The 17,786-nt window shown below is 41.8% G+C and overlaps 1 protein-coding gene across 1 annotated transcript in view; it reads right to left on the bottom strand.

The window, feature by feature from the left end:
- The window catches only part of LOC306914033 (globoside alpha-1,3-N-acetylgalactosaminyltransferase 1-like), a gene marked incomplete at both ends in the record, with an annotated part of 28,210 nt that extends 16,130 nt beyond the window's left edge, over positions 1-12,080 (bottom strand). Inside the window, 6 exons of the mRNA XM_079490908.1 lie at positions 1,814-1,947; positions 4,780-4,896; positions 6,146-6,259; positions 6,762-6,870; positions 8,095-8,229; positions 12,070-12,080. Coding sequence (XP_079347034.1) covers positions 1,814-1,947; positions 4,780-4,896; positions 6,146-6,259; positions 6,762-6,870; positions 8,095-8,229; positions 12,070-12,080 — 620 coding nt within the window. The remainder of the gene's footprint in view (positions 1-1,813; positions 1,948-4,779; positions 4,897-6,145; positions 6,260-6,761; positions 6,871-8,094; positions 8,230-12,069) is intronic.
- Between the last annotated feature and the right edge of the window lie 5,706 nt (positions 12,081-17,786).

Below are 17,786 nucleotides of genomic sequence, written 5' to 3'. Positions count from 1 at the left end.
ATTAAAACATTCTGGGGTGAAAGCACTGTCACTTCAATTAGCTTACAAGATCAAACTAAAATCTATAATCTCCATGACTCACGTTGTGATTGTATGCATGTGTGATGCAAAAACCCAGTGTCCCAGTTTGAGAACCACTGCCCAACAGGTTACCTGACCAGTCTGTAGGCCTACACGTCTTCCAGGTAGCCTCCCCACAGTGTAGTAGTAATCTATGGCTCTGCGTACCTGACCAGTCAGTACATGTCCTCCAGGTAGCCTCCCCACACAGTGTAGTAGTAATCTATGGCTCTGCGTACCTGACCAGTCTGTACATGTCCTCCAGGTAGCCTCCCCACACAGTGTAGTAGTAATCTATGGCTCTGGGTACCTGACCAGTCTGTACATGTCCTCCAGGTAGCCTCCCCACACAGCTGCAGTGTAGTAGTAATCTATGGCTCTGGGTACCTGACCAGTATGTCTTCCAGGTAGCCTCCCCACACAGCTGCAGTGTAGTAGTAATCTATGGCTCTGCGTACCTTACCAGTCTGTACATGTCGTCCAGGTAGCCTCCACACAGTGTACTAGTAATCTATGGCTCTGGGTACCTGACCAGTCTGTACATGTCCTCCAGGTAGCCTCCACACAGTGTACTAGTAATCTATGGCTCTGCGTACCTGACCAGTCTGTACATGTCCTCCAGGTAGCCCCCCCACAGTGTAGTAGTAATCTATGGCTCTGCGTACCTGACCAGTCTGTACATGTCCTCCAGGTAGCCCCCCCACAGTGTAGTAGTAATCTATGGCTCTGCGTACCTGACCAGTCTGTACATGTCCTCCAGGTAGCCCCCCCACAGTGTAGTAGTAATCTATGGCTCTGCGTACCTGACCAGTCTGTACATGTCCTCCAGGTAGCCTCCCCACAGTGTACTAGTAATCTATGGCTCTGCGTACCTGACCAGTCTGTACATGTCTTCCAGGTAGCCTCCCCACACAGCTGCAGTATACTAGTAATCTATGGCTCTGCGTACCTGACCAGTCTGTCTTCCAGGTAGCCTCCCCACACAGCTGCAGTGTACTAGTAATCTATGGCTCTGCGTACCTGACCAGTCTGTCTTCCAGGTAGCCTCCCCACACAGCTGCAGTGTAGTAGTAATCTATGGCTCTGTGTACCTGACCAGTCTGTACATGTCTTCCAGGTAGCCTAGTCCCCACACATGCAGCTGCAGTGTAGTAGTAATCTATGGCTCTGCGTACCTGACCAGTCTGTACATGTCCTCCAGGTAGCCTCCCCACACAGTGTAGTAGTAATCTATGGCTCTGCGTACCTGACCAGTCTGTACATGTCCTCCAGGTAGCCTCCCCACACAGTGTAGTAGTAATCTATGGCTCTGCGTACCTGACCAGTCTGTACATGTCCTCCAGGTAGCCTCCCCACAGTGTACTAGTAATCTATGGCTCTGCGTACCTGACCAGTCTGTACATGTCTTCCAGGTAGCCTCCCCACACAGCTGCAGTGTAGTAGTAATCTATGGCTCTGGGTACCTGACCAGTATGTCTTCCAGGTAGCCTCCCCACACAGCTGCAGTGTAGTAGTAATCTATGGCTCTGCGTACCTGACCAGTCTGTACATGTCCTCCAGGTAGCCTCCCCCCACAGTGTAGTAGTAATCTATGGCTCTGCGTACCTGACCAGTCTGTACATGTCCTCCAGGTAGCCTCCCCACACAGTGTAGTAGTAATCTATGGCTCTGCGTACCTGACCAGTCTGTACATGTCCTCCAGGTAGTCTCCCCACACAGCTGCAGTGTAGTAGTAATCTATGGCTCTGCGTACCTGACCAGTCTGTACATGTCCTCCAGGTAGCCTCCCCACACAGCTGCAGTGTAGTAGTAATCTCCCTGACCGGTTGGGATGCAGGCCTGAGACTCCGGACGTCGCTCGTACGGAAACCTGTCCCTGTGTGTGTCCTAATGTAGAGGAGAATAAGAGTCAGAAACTTGTCCCTGTGTGTGTCCTAATGTAGAGGAGAATAAGAGTCAGAAACTTGTCCCTGTGTGTGTCCTAATGTAGAGGAGAATAAGAATCAGAAACTTGTCCCTGTGTGTGTCCTAATGTAGAGGAGAATAAGAGTCAGAAACTTGTCCCTGTGTGTGTCCTAATGTAGAGGAGAATAAGAATCAGAAACTTGTCCCTGTGTGTGTCCTAATGTAGAGGAGAATAAGAATCAGAAACTTGTCCCTGTGTGTGTCCTAATGTAGAGGAGAATAAGAATCAGAAACTTGTCCCTGTGTGTGTCCTAATGTAGAGGAGAATAAGAATCAGAAACTTGTCCCTGTGTGTGTCCTAATGTAGAGGAGAATAAGAGTCAGAAACTTGTCCCTGTGTGTGTCCTAATGTAGAGGAGAATAAGAATCAGAAACTTGTCCCTGTGTGTGTCCTAATGTAGAGGAGAATAAGAATCAGAAACTTGTCCCTGTGTGTGTCCTAATGTAGAGGAGAATAAGAATCAGAAACTTGTCCCTGTGTGTGTCCTAATGTAGAGGAGAATAAGAATCAGAAACTTGTCCCTGTGTGTGTCCTAATGTAGAGGAGAATAAGAATCAGAAACTTGTCCCTGTGTGTGTCCTAATGTAGAGGAGAATAAGAATCAGAAACTTGTCCCTGTGTGTGTCCTAATGTAGAGGAGAATAAGAATCAGAAACTTGTCCCTGTGTGTGTCCTAATGTAGAGGAGAATAAGAGTCAGAAACTTGTCCCTGTGTGTGTCCTAATGTAGAGGAGAATAAGAATCAGAAACTTGTCCCTGTGAGTGTCCTAATGTAGAGGAGAATAAGAGTCAGAAACTTGTCCCTGTGTGTGTCCTAATATAGAGGAGAATAAGAATCAGAAACTTGTCCCTGTGTGTGTCCTAATGTAGAGGAGAATAAGAGTCAGAAACTTGTCCCTGTGTGTGTCCTAATGTAGAGGAGAATAAGAATCAGAAACTTGTCCCTGTGTGTGTCCTAATGTAGAGGAGAATAAGAATCAGAAACTTGTCCCTGTGTGTGTCCTAATGTAGAGGAGAATAAGAGTCAGAAACTTGTCCCTGTGTGTGTCCTAATGTAGAGGAGAATAAGAATCAGAAACTTGTCCCTGTGTGTGTCCTAATGTAGAGGAGAATAAGAATCAGAAACTTGTCCCTGTGTGTGTCCTAATGTAGAGGAGAATAAGAATCAGAAACTTGTCCCTGTGTGTGTCCTAATGTAGAGGAGAATAAGAATCAGAAACTTGTCCCTGTGTGTGTCCTAATGTAGAGGAGAATAAGAATCAGAAACTTGTCCCTGTGTGTGTCCTAATGTAGAGGAGAATAAGAATCAGTGGTGGAAAAATAACTCAATTGTTTTACTTAAAGGACAACTTTAGTTTTTTTCAACCAAGGTTCATGTTTTAGGTTGTTATTAGAGAAAGTAAAAGATGAGTGTCTATCTTTTTTTTCATTTGCTGCTTTCTTTCGTTTTAGGCATTTTAGCAGTTTTTGACAGGGGGGCGGGGGCATTCGAACATGGGGGCTAAATATGTATTTTTGTACACAAGTTTTTAGCGATTTATTATTTTATTATTTACTGTAGTCCTACTAGACCCCAGGAAATTACATCTGGCCACAAAAGATCACAGGATCTCCTGAACGTGAAGGAGGGTACTATAGTGGTAGGCCATACTGTGCTGTATGGCCTCACTCAGACCTTTACTGCATTGCTGTATGCTTGTTGGATGAATGTTGTGTAGTGTCATGGCCGCCCCAATGCATTTCCAATGGGAGTCACATGGTTTGACACAACATTGTGTTGTATGAGGGGGAGGGGCGCAGTCGAAACACAGCTGAAAGCCATACAACAGCTTGTAGTCCAAAATGTAGTCCAAAAACCATGTGACTCCCATTGGAAATGCATTAGGGCGGCCATGACACTCACAACATTGACAGCGGCCATGACACTCACAACATTCACAATGCATTAAAGGTCTGAGTGAGGCCTATGGCTCAACAGCTCATGTCGGTTTGTCACCCCCTTCACATTCAGTAGATCCTGTGATCTTTTGTGGCCAGATGTAATTTCCTGGGGTCTACAGTAAATAATACAAAAATAAATCGCTATACAATTGTGTAAAAAAATACATATTTAGCCCCATGTTCGAATGCCCCCGCCCCCCCTGTCAAAAATAGCTAAAATCCCTAAAAAGGAAGAAAGCAACAAATTAACACTCATATTTTACTTTCTCTAAAAACTAAAGTTGTCCTTTAAGTAAAAGTACCAATACTGCAATTTAGAACTACTTTGATCTGCACCAAAATGTACTTAAAGTACTAAAGTAAAAATACTCAAGTCAAGTACAAATACCTCAACATTGTACTTAAGTACAGTACTTAAGTAAATGTACTTAGTTACTTTCCACCACTGTGTATTTCTATGCGGAAAGTATATATACTACTACTACTATAAGCCTATACTACTAATAACAGTAAGGCCTCACTCACACCTTTAAAACATTGATGCATGCTTGTTGTATGAATGTTGTAAGTGTCATGGCCGCCCCAATGCATTTCCAATGGAAGTCACATGGTTTGATACAACATTTTGGACTACAAGCTGTTGTATGGCTTTCGGCTGTGTTTCGACTGCCCCCCTCCCCCTCATACAACACAAATGTTGTGTCAAACCATGTGACTCCCATTGGAAATGCATTGGGGCAAGCTGTATCACACCCTTTGCATACAACAAGCATACATCAATCTGTTGCGACCGTGTGAGTGAGGCCTAAGACCTTGTAGTAGGCGCGGTGAAGCACTGCAGACAGCCGACTCAGGGACTCTGCTCCGAAACGGCCGTAGAAGACACTGTCGATATCCATCATGAACAGGTAGTCTGCTTCACCACGGATCTGTATAGGGGGACAGAACACAGATCCATGAACAGGTAGTCTGCTTCACCACGGATCTGTTGGGGGGACAGAACACAGATCCATCATGAACAGGTAGTCTGCTTCACCACGGATCTGTAGGGACAGAACACAGATCCATGAACAGGTAGTCTGCTTCACCACGGATCTGTATAGGGGGACAGAACACAGATCCATCATGAAAAGGTAGTCTGCTTCACCACGGATCTGTATAGGACAGAACACAGATCCATCATGAACAGGTAGTCTGCTTCACCACGGATCTGTAGGACTAGAACACAGATCCATCATGAACAGGTAGTCTGCTTCACCACGGATCTGTAGAGGACAGAACACAGATCCATCATGAACAGGTAGTCTGCTTCACCACAGATCTATAGGGGGTCAGGACACAGATGATTTAGAACAGTGGGGTCCGGGGACCCCACTGGGGAACTCCAGGGGTCCTTGAGGGAGTTCCAGGGGGTACCCATGCAGCAATAGTTTGGAACCAAATGGACCCTGTAACTCTGAGAGTGAACGGGTCCATTTGGTTCCATTTGTACACAGAGTTAACTTAACATTGATTGATATAAATAGGGGGTCCCTGAGATAGAAGTGCCATTAAATGGTGGCCTATAATGCAGGTCCAACTGGGGGTGCTTGAAATGAAATGGAAAATGGAAATGGTTGAGAATCACTGCTAGAACCGTAATACAAATCCCTGGCAAATGGTTGAGAATCACTGCTAGAACCATTTTTCAAATGGGGGTAAATGTCGATTTAGGGGTCCTTGACATGACAAAGTTTGGGAACCACTGATTTAGAACATACATGGGCAACATGGCGGCCCGGGGGCCACGTGCGGCCCCCACCTTCACTTAATGCGGCCCTCAGGTTAATATCAGAATACTGATACATTATAGATTTCAGCTGTTACAATTCCAAACATGCTTTTGTATGTCCAATGTGTTTGGATTTAGTTCATAAAGTTAACATAACTATAACTGAATTCATTTGAAATTAAATAAAAAAGGTTATTTTTTCAGGATTTAAAAAAAATGGTTTTTTTTCCAGGATTTCAATTCAAATATAGCAAAAAATAGCTGATCTACAAGCTCAAAACGCGTCGCACTTCAGTGATGCTTGCGGAACTCGACTACGTCTCGTTCCTGACCGCATCACTGTCGTGGCAATAATCACGTTAAACCACACCCTCTCGTGTAATATTGCGTAATTTGACTCTCTATACCTGCTGGTCGATGGTGGCGGTGGCCCATTTCATTCTGCCCAGAACCACGTCCTGCCAGCGCTTGGCACTGGGCATTGTAATGACTGAAATATTCCTTCCTACACCCAGGGCGATCTGCATAGTTGGTGTTAACCAGAAAACAAACAATACTATATTTGTAATAATAATAATAATAATAATAAATCAATCAATCAATGACGTCCAAGACCTTAGCCTTTATTTCAAAGATTTATTTTAAACTCTTTAGTCCCATATATACTTCACCGTACAACAAACAGTGAAAATAACCGACCTGCAAGTTTACAATGTGTTGCAGTGGGGCGTGTTTTTTTAAAACTTTTCTTTCTTTCTTTTTTTTTTCTTTTTTTTGCATTTTTTAAATTGTTCGTCTATAATGACGTGGGTGAAAGTGGTTTAAAACAAAGGCCAGAACTATATTCCTTGAAATAAAGGCAGTCTTACAACTTTTATAATGTTTATAAACATTGTATTGTTTCTGGTCTCCTTTATTCAATTTCAATGTCATGTAAAAATGCTTGCCAATAATATAACGGGTAACAAAACCAATTAACCAAATGATATTGTGTAAAAGTCATGATGGTAATAAATGACTGACCTCAGGAACCTCGTCCTCGTGGTCCGTGAAGATATAATAAGTAACGCGGAAGTCGACGAGGAAGTACTTTTCTCCAGATTCCAGAAAGCCTTTCAGGAAGCGTGTGTACCTGATGATACGTAAATTAGTGAATCAGATCAGTATTAAATTAGTGAATCAGATCAGTATTATAAAAACAAGATAAATTAGTGAATCAGATCAGTATTATAAAAACATTAAATTAGTGAATCAGATCAGTATTATAAAAACATTAAATTAGTGAATCAGATCAGTATTATAAAAACATTAAATTAGTGAATCAGATCAGTATTATAAAAACATTAAATTAGTGAATCAGATCAGTATTTTAAAAACATTAAATTAGTGAATCAGATCAGTATTATAAAAACATTAAATTAGTGAATCAGATCAGTATTATAAAAACATTAAATTAGTGAATCAGATCAGTATTATAAAAACATTAAATTAGTGAATCAGATCAGTATTATAAAAACATTAAATTAGTGAATCAGATCAGTATTATAAAAACAAGATAAGAAATGTTATCTACTGCAGGGGTTCCAAAGTGGGGTCCGGGCACCCCCAGGGGTCATTGAGGGTACATAGTTTGGAACCAAATGGACCCTTATGGGTCTGTAAATTAACATCGATTTTACAATATAAATTAGGGTTCCAGAGATAGAAATGCCATTAAATGAGGTTCTGTACTGTAGACTAATGCATGTCAAACTGGGGGTCCTTGAAATTAAACGGGTTGAGAATCACTGCTGGATCCGTAAACATCCTCTCTTATAGGGGTCCCTGGAATATCCTTTCAAATGGGGGTCCGCGGGCTAATTAGTGTCAATGTGGGGGTCCTTGACATGAAAAGGTTTGGGAACCACTGATCTACTCTATCATGGCTGTTTTTAATGTTTTAAGATAGTGAAATAGCGATGTGACGTTGTGAGCTTATATAAACCTATGCTATTTTCACTACTTTTGTGGGACACTCTTGTATGACGAACTAACGAGGAGGGCATTCATTCACGGGGGAAAGGTAACGGATTGCGGAGCGGTCTTGATACCGGAAGGTCGCCAGTTCGAATCAGCGGTCCGACACGTTAAAATTACCACCGCTGAAGTGCCCTTGAACAAGGCATTGAACCACTACGATGAAATGTTCTATGAGCAGGGCCTGGCTGGAAACAAGTTCTTGAGCTTAGCCCAGATACCCTGGGTAAATATAGTAATCATTTCATTTAATTTCATTTGCCCGACAATAACAACTACATACACACAGACAGACATGTGAGGAGAGGTGTGAGCTGTGAGACACCTCCCCCGAACCTACTTTCCAACAGCAAACACTGCTACGGCGATCCTGGGGTCCATGGGCTTGTAGATGGAATCTATAAGCACGGGGTCGAAGGTCCCCTCCCAAACCAGAGGAGCGTTCCAGTTGGTCACAGAGTTAACGTCAGTCCGTCTGGGGAGAACAGAGAGATCCGCATTAAAGTTCTACCACATGAATGACCCATTCAGAGACAGAGTGGGGAGAACAGAGAGATCCGCATTAAAGTTCTACCACATGAATGACCCATTCAGAGACAGAGTGGGGAGAACAGAGAGATCCGCATTAAAGTTCTACCACATGAATGACCCATTCAGAGACAGAGTGGGGAGAACAGAGAGATCCACATTAAAGTTCTACCACATGAATGACCCATTCAGAGACAGAGTGGGGAGAACAGAGAGATCCACATTAAAGTTCTACCACATGAATGACCCATTCAGAGACAGAGTGGGGAGAACAGAGAGATCCACATTACAGTTCTACCACATGAATGACCCATTCAGAGACAGAGTGGGGAGAACAGAGAGATCCGCATTAAAGTTCTACCACATGAATGACCCATTCAGAGACAGAGTGGGGAGAACAGAGAGATCCACATTAAAGTTCTACCACATGAATGACCCATTCAGAGACAGAGTGGGGAGAACAGAGAGATCCGCATTAAAGTTCTACCACATGAATGACCCATTCAGAGACAGAGTGGGGAGAACAGAGAGATCCACATTACAGTTCTACCACATGAATGACCCATTCAGAGACAGAGTGGGGAGAACAGAGAGATCCACATTAAAGTTCTACCACATGAATGACCCATTCAGAGACAGAGTGGGGAGAACAGAGAGATCCACATTACAGTTCTACCACATGAATGACCCATTCAGAGACAGAGTGGGGAGAACAGAGAGATCCACATTAAAGTTCTACCACATGAATGACCCATTCAGAGACAGAGTGGGGAGAACAGAGAGATCCGCATTAAAGTTCTACCACATGAATGACCCATTCAGAGACAGAGTGGGGAGAACAGAGAGATCCACATTACAGTTCTACCACATGAATGACCCATTCAGAGACAGAGTGGGGAGAACAGAGAGATCCACATTACAGTTCTACCACATGAATGACCCATTCAGAGACAGAGTGGGGAGAACAGAGAGATCCGCATTAAAGTTCTACCACATGAATGACCCATTCAGAGACAGAGTGGATTCAAAACACTTTTATTGAAAACTATACGGAAGTCCGGGTTATAAATGCATTGCGGACCGAAATCGAACAGGTGAGGCAGTCGGGTAAGCACCTTAGATTTAGCATTTGTTCAGAGTATCTACGGAGGCAGGGGATTTAACCCATGATGGGCAATGAGTCCTTAGACTCTCGTAGATTGAAAATAAATGTCAGAATCGATAAATACTGTACGTCTACGAGAGTGTACATTTCAGTTCAGTGCAAGTACTGTTTAATTCATCCGAACTTTGCTTTTCACTTGATACCGTTTCATAAAAGAGAGAATACAATCACGATCTATATTCCGAATGAAAACTGGAACCTCATAGATTACACAGAACTTTGAATTTAGAAAAATGATTCAGATTTGAGCGAGTTATGGTTCTGCGTGGGCACAACACAACGCGATGTAACACAATGTGAGCTTGTGGATCTTTTATTGTTTTGTTGGGGAAAAAAAGATTAATGTATTAAATAAATTTTCGCCCATAATGACATGCTAAATTTGATCACATCCATGTCAGGTTGAAAGTGCAAAAACATATGATTTTTTTTTTTTTTTAAGAGATTGTCTCTGTATTGGGAATTGAGTGTGCACAAATTACTGATATACCGGTAGTACATTTTAAATCAATTCCTAACTTTTTGTATTGTTTAATATATTAATATACTTTGAGAACTGGCATACTGCCCATGTCATGCACCTTATCTAATTTCCATGTGAATGAAACAAAACTATTAGTTACAAAATTGATTTAAGATAATTGTATTTGTTTGTTCTTGTGTGTATTAATAAAACTTACCCTTGTGTTGTACTTGGCTGATCATAAGTAATAAAACTTACCCTTGTGTTGTACTTGGCTGTTCATAAGTAATAAAACGTACCCTTGTGTTGTACTTGGCTGTTCATAAGTAATAAAACGTACCCTTGTGTTGTACTTGGCTGTTCATAAGTAATAAAACTTACCCTTGTGTTGTACTTGGCTGTTCATAAGTAATAAAACGTACCCTTGTGTTGTACTTGGCTGTTCATAAGTAATAAAACGTACCCTTGTGTTGTACTTGGCTGTTCATAAGTAATAAAACGTACCCTTGTGTTGTACTTGGCTGTTCATAAGTAATAAAACGTACCCTTGTGTTGTACTTGGCTGTTCATAAGTAATAAAACGTACCCTTGTGTTGTACTTGGCTGTTCATAAGTAATAAAACGTACCCTTGTGTTGTACTTGGCTGTTCATAAGTAATAAAACTTACCCTTGTGTTGTACTTGGCTGATCATAAGTAATAAAACGTACCCTTGTGTTGTACTTGGCTGTTCATAAGTAATAAAACGTACCCTTGTGTTGTACTTGGCTGTTCATAAGTAATAAAACGTACCCTTGTGTTGTACTTGGCTGTTCATAAGTAATAAAACGTACCCTTGTGTTGTACTTGGCTGTTCATAAGTAATAAAACTTACCCTTGTGTTGTACTTGGCTGTTCATAAGTAATAAAACTTACCCTTGTGTTGTACTTGGCTGTTCATAAGTAATAAAACTTACCCTTGTGTTGTACTTGGCTGTTCATAAGTAATAAAACGTACCCTTGTGTTGTACTTGGCTGTTCATAAGTAATAAAACTTACCCTTGTGTTGTACTTGGCTGATCATAAGTAATAAAACGTACCCTTGTGTTGTACTTGGCTGTTCATAAGTAATAAAACTTACCCTTGTGTTGTACTTGGCTGTTCATAAGTAATAAAACTTACCCTTGTGTTGTACTTGGCTGTTCATAAGTAATAAAACTTACCCTTGTGTTGTACTTGGCTGTTCATAAGTAATAAAACGTACCCTTGTGTTGTACTTGGCTGTTCATAAGTAATAAAACGTACCCTTGTGTTGTACTTGGCTGTTCATAAGTAATAAAACTTACCCTTGTGTTGTACTTGGCTGTTCATAAGTAATAAAACTTACCCTTGTGTTGTACTTGGCTGATCATAAGTAATAAAACGTACCCTTGTGTTGTACTTGGCTGTTCATAAGTAATAAAACGTACCCTTGTGTTGTACTTGGCTGTTCATAAGTAATAAAACGTACCCTTGTGTTGTACTTGGCTGTTCATAAGTAATAAAACGTACCCTTGTGTTGTACTTGGCTGTTCATAAGTAATAAAACTTACCCTTGTGTTGTACTTGGCTGATCATAAGTAATAAAACGTACCCTTGTGTTGTACTTGGCTGTTCATAAGTAATAAAACTTACCCTTGTGTTGTACTTGGCTGTTCATAAGTAATAAAACTTACCCTTGTGTTGTACTTGGCTGTTCATAAGTAATAAAACTTACCCTTGTGTTGTACTTGGCTGTTCATAAGTAATAAAACGTACCCTTGTGTTGTACTTGGCTGTTCATAAGTAATAAAACGTACCCTTGTGTTGTACTTGGCTGTTCATAAGTAATAAAACGTACCCTTGTGTTGTACTTGGCTGTTCATAAGTAATGCTGAGAGAAACAATGAGAAGCCAAGCTCAGTGTCTGTCTGGACACCGCAAGTACACACAAGTACATTATGTTCACGCACGCACGCACGCACGCACGCACGCACGCACGCACGCACGCACGCACGCACGCACGCACGCACGCACACACACACACACACACACACACACACACACACACACACACACACACACACACACACACACACACACACACACACACACACACACACACAGACTTGTGTATCTCTCTCTACATGTGTTCATTCTTACATCTCTGGCATTAGTAGCTCTCCAATTTTCCAGCTTGTTTTTTTGTTATATCCAGCGTAGTAGGACCTACATGGAAACAAGACCACAATAACTTGTTTTTTGGTGCTATGATGCTATCCCCTTTGGACTCTCTGTTTGACTGCATGTACTCTGTTGCTGTTTTTTACATATCCTGTCTAATAAACGAATCAATCAATCAAAACTCTTTGGGGCAGCAAGTTCGCTGCCAGGCTCATTGCAAAGCCTTCATGGTAAACGGTAACAAATACGATTATAAGAATACGAGACATCTCACCCCGGTGAGTTGTCTTCACTTTTTGACATGTCGGGGTGAGTTGTCCGGGGTGAGTTGTCCCCGGAAAGTGAAGACATCTCACCCCGGTGAGATGTCTTTACTTTCCGGGGTGAGCTGTCTTCACTTTCTGACATTGCGGGGTGAGTTGTCTGTACTTTCCGTGGCACCCATTACAGTAGGCATAATTCAATTTCGGATCTAACTATCGGTTCCTACAGACGTGCGCAGTCACGGCTAATTATTTATTTATTTAACAGTAAAATCCGGTGAAACACTTGTAAGGAGTAGAGCGTCTCTCTCTCTCTCTCTCTCATGTGAGAAAAGTGACAGCCATCTGGAGTAACCAAATTGAGAGGGGTTCAGTTCACATTTCTTCAGAAGTTTGCACACACACACACACACACACACACACACACACACACACACACACACACACACACACACACACACACACACACACACACACACACACACACACAAGCCTTGAATTCATGGTGATCTTTTGTTTAAAGACATTTTCAACAATTTAAGATCTCCATTTTTTCTATACTTAACTTTTTTCTATATTTTTTTGTACAAACTGATGTTTTTCTAAACTTTTGATGTTTACCTTTTTTTTATATTTTTTGTACAAACTGCTGTTTGAACTTTGTTTACAATGTTTCTATATTTAAATAAACTACATTACATTTGACCGTACATTTGACTCTTGTGTTATATTCTTGTGAAATATTCAGTAAAGTATAGCTCAAAGGCTACATATTCAGTCAGACTTTTGGTGAGTTGTCCTGACAACTCACCCCTAAACGTGAAGACATCTCACCCCGAAAGTGGCCAAAAGTGAAGACATCTCACCCCGGAAAGTGAAGACATCTCACCCCTAAAAAAGCAGGGGTGAGATGTCTTCACGTTTAGGGGTGAGTTGTCTGGACAACTCACCAAAAGTGGCTTTAGGGGTGAGTTGTCTTGTTACCGCTGCAGCCCGCTGGGCAGACGCAGCCAGTGCGAACTTATGGAATACTTTTTTTTGTTGTGTTTTGGGTCAATGTATTAACGTTAGGTAGCCATGTAATAAGCGGGATAATATCTGGCTAGGTGGTCATTGTCGGGAAATAATTCACCTTCAGGGAGTTTAACCACCGAGGCGAAGCCGAGGTGGTTAAACTGTCGGTGAATTATCTCCCGACAATGACCACCTAGCCAGATATTATCCCTTACATAATACACCCATTTCTATCCTACAAAAGAAAGCAATTGTCAACCGGGCCGATTATTATGCACCAACAAACCCACTATTCATTAAAAAACGCACGTTGAAATTTGAAGATTTAGTCAACCTGAACACTGCAAAAATAATGTGCAAGGTATATAATAAGTCACTTCCATTCAGCATGCAGGAGTTGTTTAAGCCCAGGGAAAGCAGGTACGGACTCAGGCGTTGTTTAAGCCCAGGGAAAGCAGGTACGGACTCAGGCGTTGTTTAAGCCCAGGGAAAGCAGGTACGGACTCAGGAGTTGTTTAAGCCCAGGGAAAGCAGGTACGGACTCAGGCGTTGTTTAAGCCCAGGGAAAGCAGGTACGGACTCAGGAGTTGTTTAAGCCCAGGGAAAGCAGGTACGGACTCAGGAGTTGTTTAAGCCCAAGGAAAGCAGGTACGGACTCAGGCGTTGTTTAAGCCCAGGGAAAGCAGGTACGGACTCAGGAGTTGTTTAAGCCCAGGGAAAGCAGGTACGGACTCAGGCGTTGTTTAAGCCCAGGGAAAGCAGGTACGGACTCAGGAGTTGTTTAAGCCCAGGGAAAGCAGGTACGGACTCAGGCGTTGTTTAAGCCCAGGGAAAGCAGGTACGGACTCAGGAGTTGTTTAAGCCCAGGGAAAGCAGGTACGGACTCAGGCGTTGTTTAAGCCCAGGGAAAGCAGGTACGGACTCAGGCGTTGTTTAAGCCCAGGGAAAGCAGGTACGGACTCAGGCGTTGTTTAAGCCCAGGGAAAGCAGGTACGGACTCAGGCGTTGTTTAAGCCCAGGGAAAGCAGGTACGGACTCAGGGGAATCAGAATTTTCAAAAAAACAAAAATATCACAAACCAATATCAAAGAGAGAAGTTTATCTGCCATTGGGGTGAACCTATGGAACAAACTAGGCACAGAACTCAAATTGAGCAACTCCATCATAACATTTGGAAGATATAAAGCAATGTTATTGATAAATATACAGAATCACTCTAAGTATATGGTGGTAGTATGCTGTACGGTACGGTAACCACTTGGTGTACATGTGTTTGTTTGTGTGTGTGTGTGTTCATTCATATATATATATATATGTGTGTGTGTGTGTGTGTGTGTGTGTGTGTGTGTGTGTGTGTGTGTGTGTGTGTGTGTGTGTTTGTGTGTGTGTGTGTGTGTGTGTGTGTGTGTGTGGGTGTTCACATAAAAAAGCGATCCTATAATATTATTGTAATTACTGTTAATATTATTACTGCTATTATTATTATTATTATATTATTCAAATCAAAATCAAATCAAACTTTATTTATAGAGCACATTTACAAAGACCAGAAGGTCACCCAAAGTGCTGTAAGATCATAAAACAAGCACACAATCAACACAAATAGTATAGTAAAAACAACATCGAAGTATCGAGTATTTAGGTTAATTAAGTCAAACAACATTGAAAGCCAGAGATGTGTTTTAAGCAAAGACTTAAAAGCCTCTAATGATCAGGCAGACTTAATATGTAGGGGCAAGCAGTTCCAGAGTTTGGGGCCGGCCACTGAAAAAGCGCCTCTGGACCTGTAATTAGAATTTGGCACGTTCAGGAGCCGCTGGTCAGCTGACCTCAGGGCCCTGGCTGGGGTGTATGGGTCCATGAGGACCGATAAATACAGGGGGGGGGGGGGAACCATTTAGGGCTTTAAAAACAAATAATAAAATCTTAAAATCAATTCTGAATTTAACAGGTATAGCCAGTGGAGTGAGGCAAGGATGGGAGTGATATGATCACTCCCATCATACATCATACATCTGGAGGGCTCGTCCAGATGTATGGAGAACTGGAAGAGACGATGGAGGGCTCGTCCAGATGTATGGAGAACTGGAAGAGACGATGGAGGGCTCGTCCAGATGTATGGAGAACTGGAAGAGACGACGGAGGGCTCGTCCAGATGTATGGAGAACTGGAAGAGACGATGGAGGGCTCGTCCAGATGTATGGAGAACTGGAAGAGACGATGGAGGGCTCGTCCAGATGTATGGAGAACTGGAAGAGACGACGGAGGGATCGTCCAGATGTATGGAGAACTGGAAGAGACGATGGAGGGCTCGTCTAACTGGCCAGATGTATGGAGAACTGGAAGAGACGATGGAGGGCTCGTCCGAGACTAGACCTAGACTGGAGAGATACTATGAAAACATAATAGTGATGCACCGAATATTTGCCCGCAGAAAATATTCGGCAGAAAATGCATTTTCGGCCTATTCGGTTTCGGCCCGAATAGGCAGAAAATACATCACCGAATAGTGTATGCAATTAATGCATTTAAGAGCTGAATAAATGTTTTATGGACCCATAATAGTGATTATTATTTAAGTTATGTTTTGCCATAAATCAGGTAGCTTTAAGGTAGGCCTGCATGACAGCAATGGTAGGAAAAAAAGATATATAATATTAATCATATTCGGGTATTCGGTTGTTGTTGTGTTTCCTATAACAGTTTAACTGTTTCCTATATTCGGTGCATCCCTAAAGAAATAGACACATTTTCCAAAAGCAAGTAGAGAGCACTTTATTGCAACGGCACATTTTCATTATTTCATCATTGGTTTAGCCTGCAGTGTAATAACTCATCAGCACAATACTTTGCTACCTTTTTCATGCCACTTCTCTGCAGACACAGCAAAGTCCTACAGGTGTTAACATATCCATGTATTACCCAGAGTCCTACAGGTGTTAACATATCCATTCATTACCCAGAGTCCTACAGGTGTTAACATATCCATGTATTACCCATGAGTCCTACAGGTGTTAACATATCCATTCATTACCCAGTCCTACAGGTGTTAACATATCCATTTATTACCCAGAGTCCTACAGGTGTTAACATATCCATTTATTACCCAGAGTCCTACAGGTGTTAACATATCCATTTATTACCCAGTCCTACAGGTGTTAACATATCCATTTATTACCCAGTCCTCCAGGTGTTAACATATCCATTTATTACCCAGAGTCCTACAGGTGTTAACATATCCATTCATTACCCAGTCCTACAGGTGTTAACATATCCATTTATTACCCAGTCCTACAGGTGTTAACATATCCATTTATTACCCAGTCCTCCAGGTGTTAACATATCCATTTATTACCCAGAGTCCTACAGGTGTTAACATATCCATTTATTACCCAGTCCTACAGGTGTTAACATATCCATTTATTACCCAGAGTCCTACAGGTGTTAACATATCCATTTATTACCCAGTCCTACAGGTGTTAACATATCCATTTATTACCCAGAGTCCTACAGGTGTTAACATATCCATTTATTACCCAGAGTCCTACAGGTGTTAACATATCCATTTATTACCCAGAGTCCTACAGGTGTTAACATATCCATTTATTACCCAGAGTCCTACAGGTGTTAACATATCCATTTATTACCCAGAGTCCTACAGGTGTTAACATATCCATTTATTACCCAGTGCTACAGGTGTTAACATATCCATTTATTACCCAGAGTCCTACAGGTGTTAACATATCCATTTATTACCCAGAGTCCTACAGGTGTTAACATATCCATTTATTACCCAGAGTCCTACAGGTGTTAACATATCCATTTATTACCCAGTCCTACAGGTGTTAACATGTCCATTTATTACCCAGAGTCCTACAGGTGTTAACATATCCATTTATTACCCAGTCCTACAGGTGTTAACATATCCATTTATTACCCAGAGTCCTACAGGTGTTAACATATCCATTTATTACCCAGTCCTACAGGTGTTAACATATCCATTTATTACCCAGAGTCCTACAGGTGTTAACATATCCATTTATTACCCAGTCCTACAGGTGTTAACATATCCATTTATTACCCAGTCCTACAGGTGTTAACATATCCATTTATTACCCAGAGTCCTACAGGTGTTAACATATCCATTTATTACCCAGTCCTACAGGTGTTAACATATCCATTTATTACCCAGAGTCCTACAGGTGTTAACATATCCATTTATTACCCAGAGTCCTACAGGTGTTAACATATCCATTTATTACCCAGTCCTACAGGTGTTAACATATCCATTTATTACCCAGTCCTCCAGGTGTTAACATATCCATTTATTACCCAGAGTCCTACAGGTGTTAACATATCCATTCATTACCCAGTCCTACAGGTGTTAACATATCCATTTATTACCCAGTCCTACAGGTG

This window comes from Electrona antarctica, assembly GCF_951216825.1.
Source record: "Electrona antarctica genome assembly, chromosome: 2".
Classification (NCBI taxonomy): domain Eukaryota; kingdom Metazoa; phylum Chordata; class Actinopteri; order Myctophiformes; family Myctophidae; genus Electrona; species Electrona antarctica.
The sequence above is the reverse complement of the archived record's forward strand: the minus strand, read 5'-3'. Positions and strand labels throughout refer to the sequence as shown.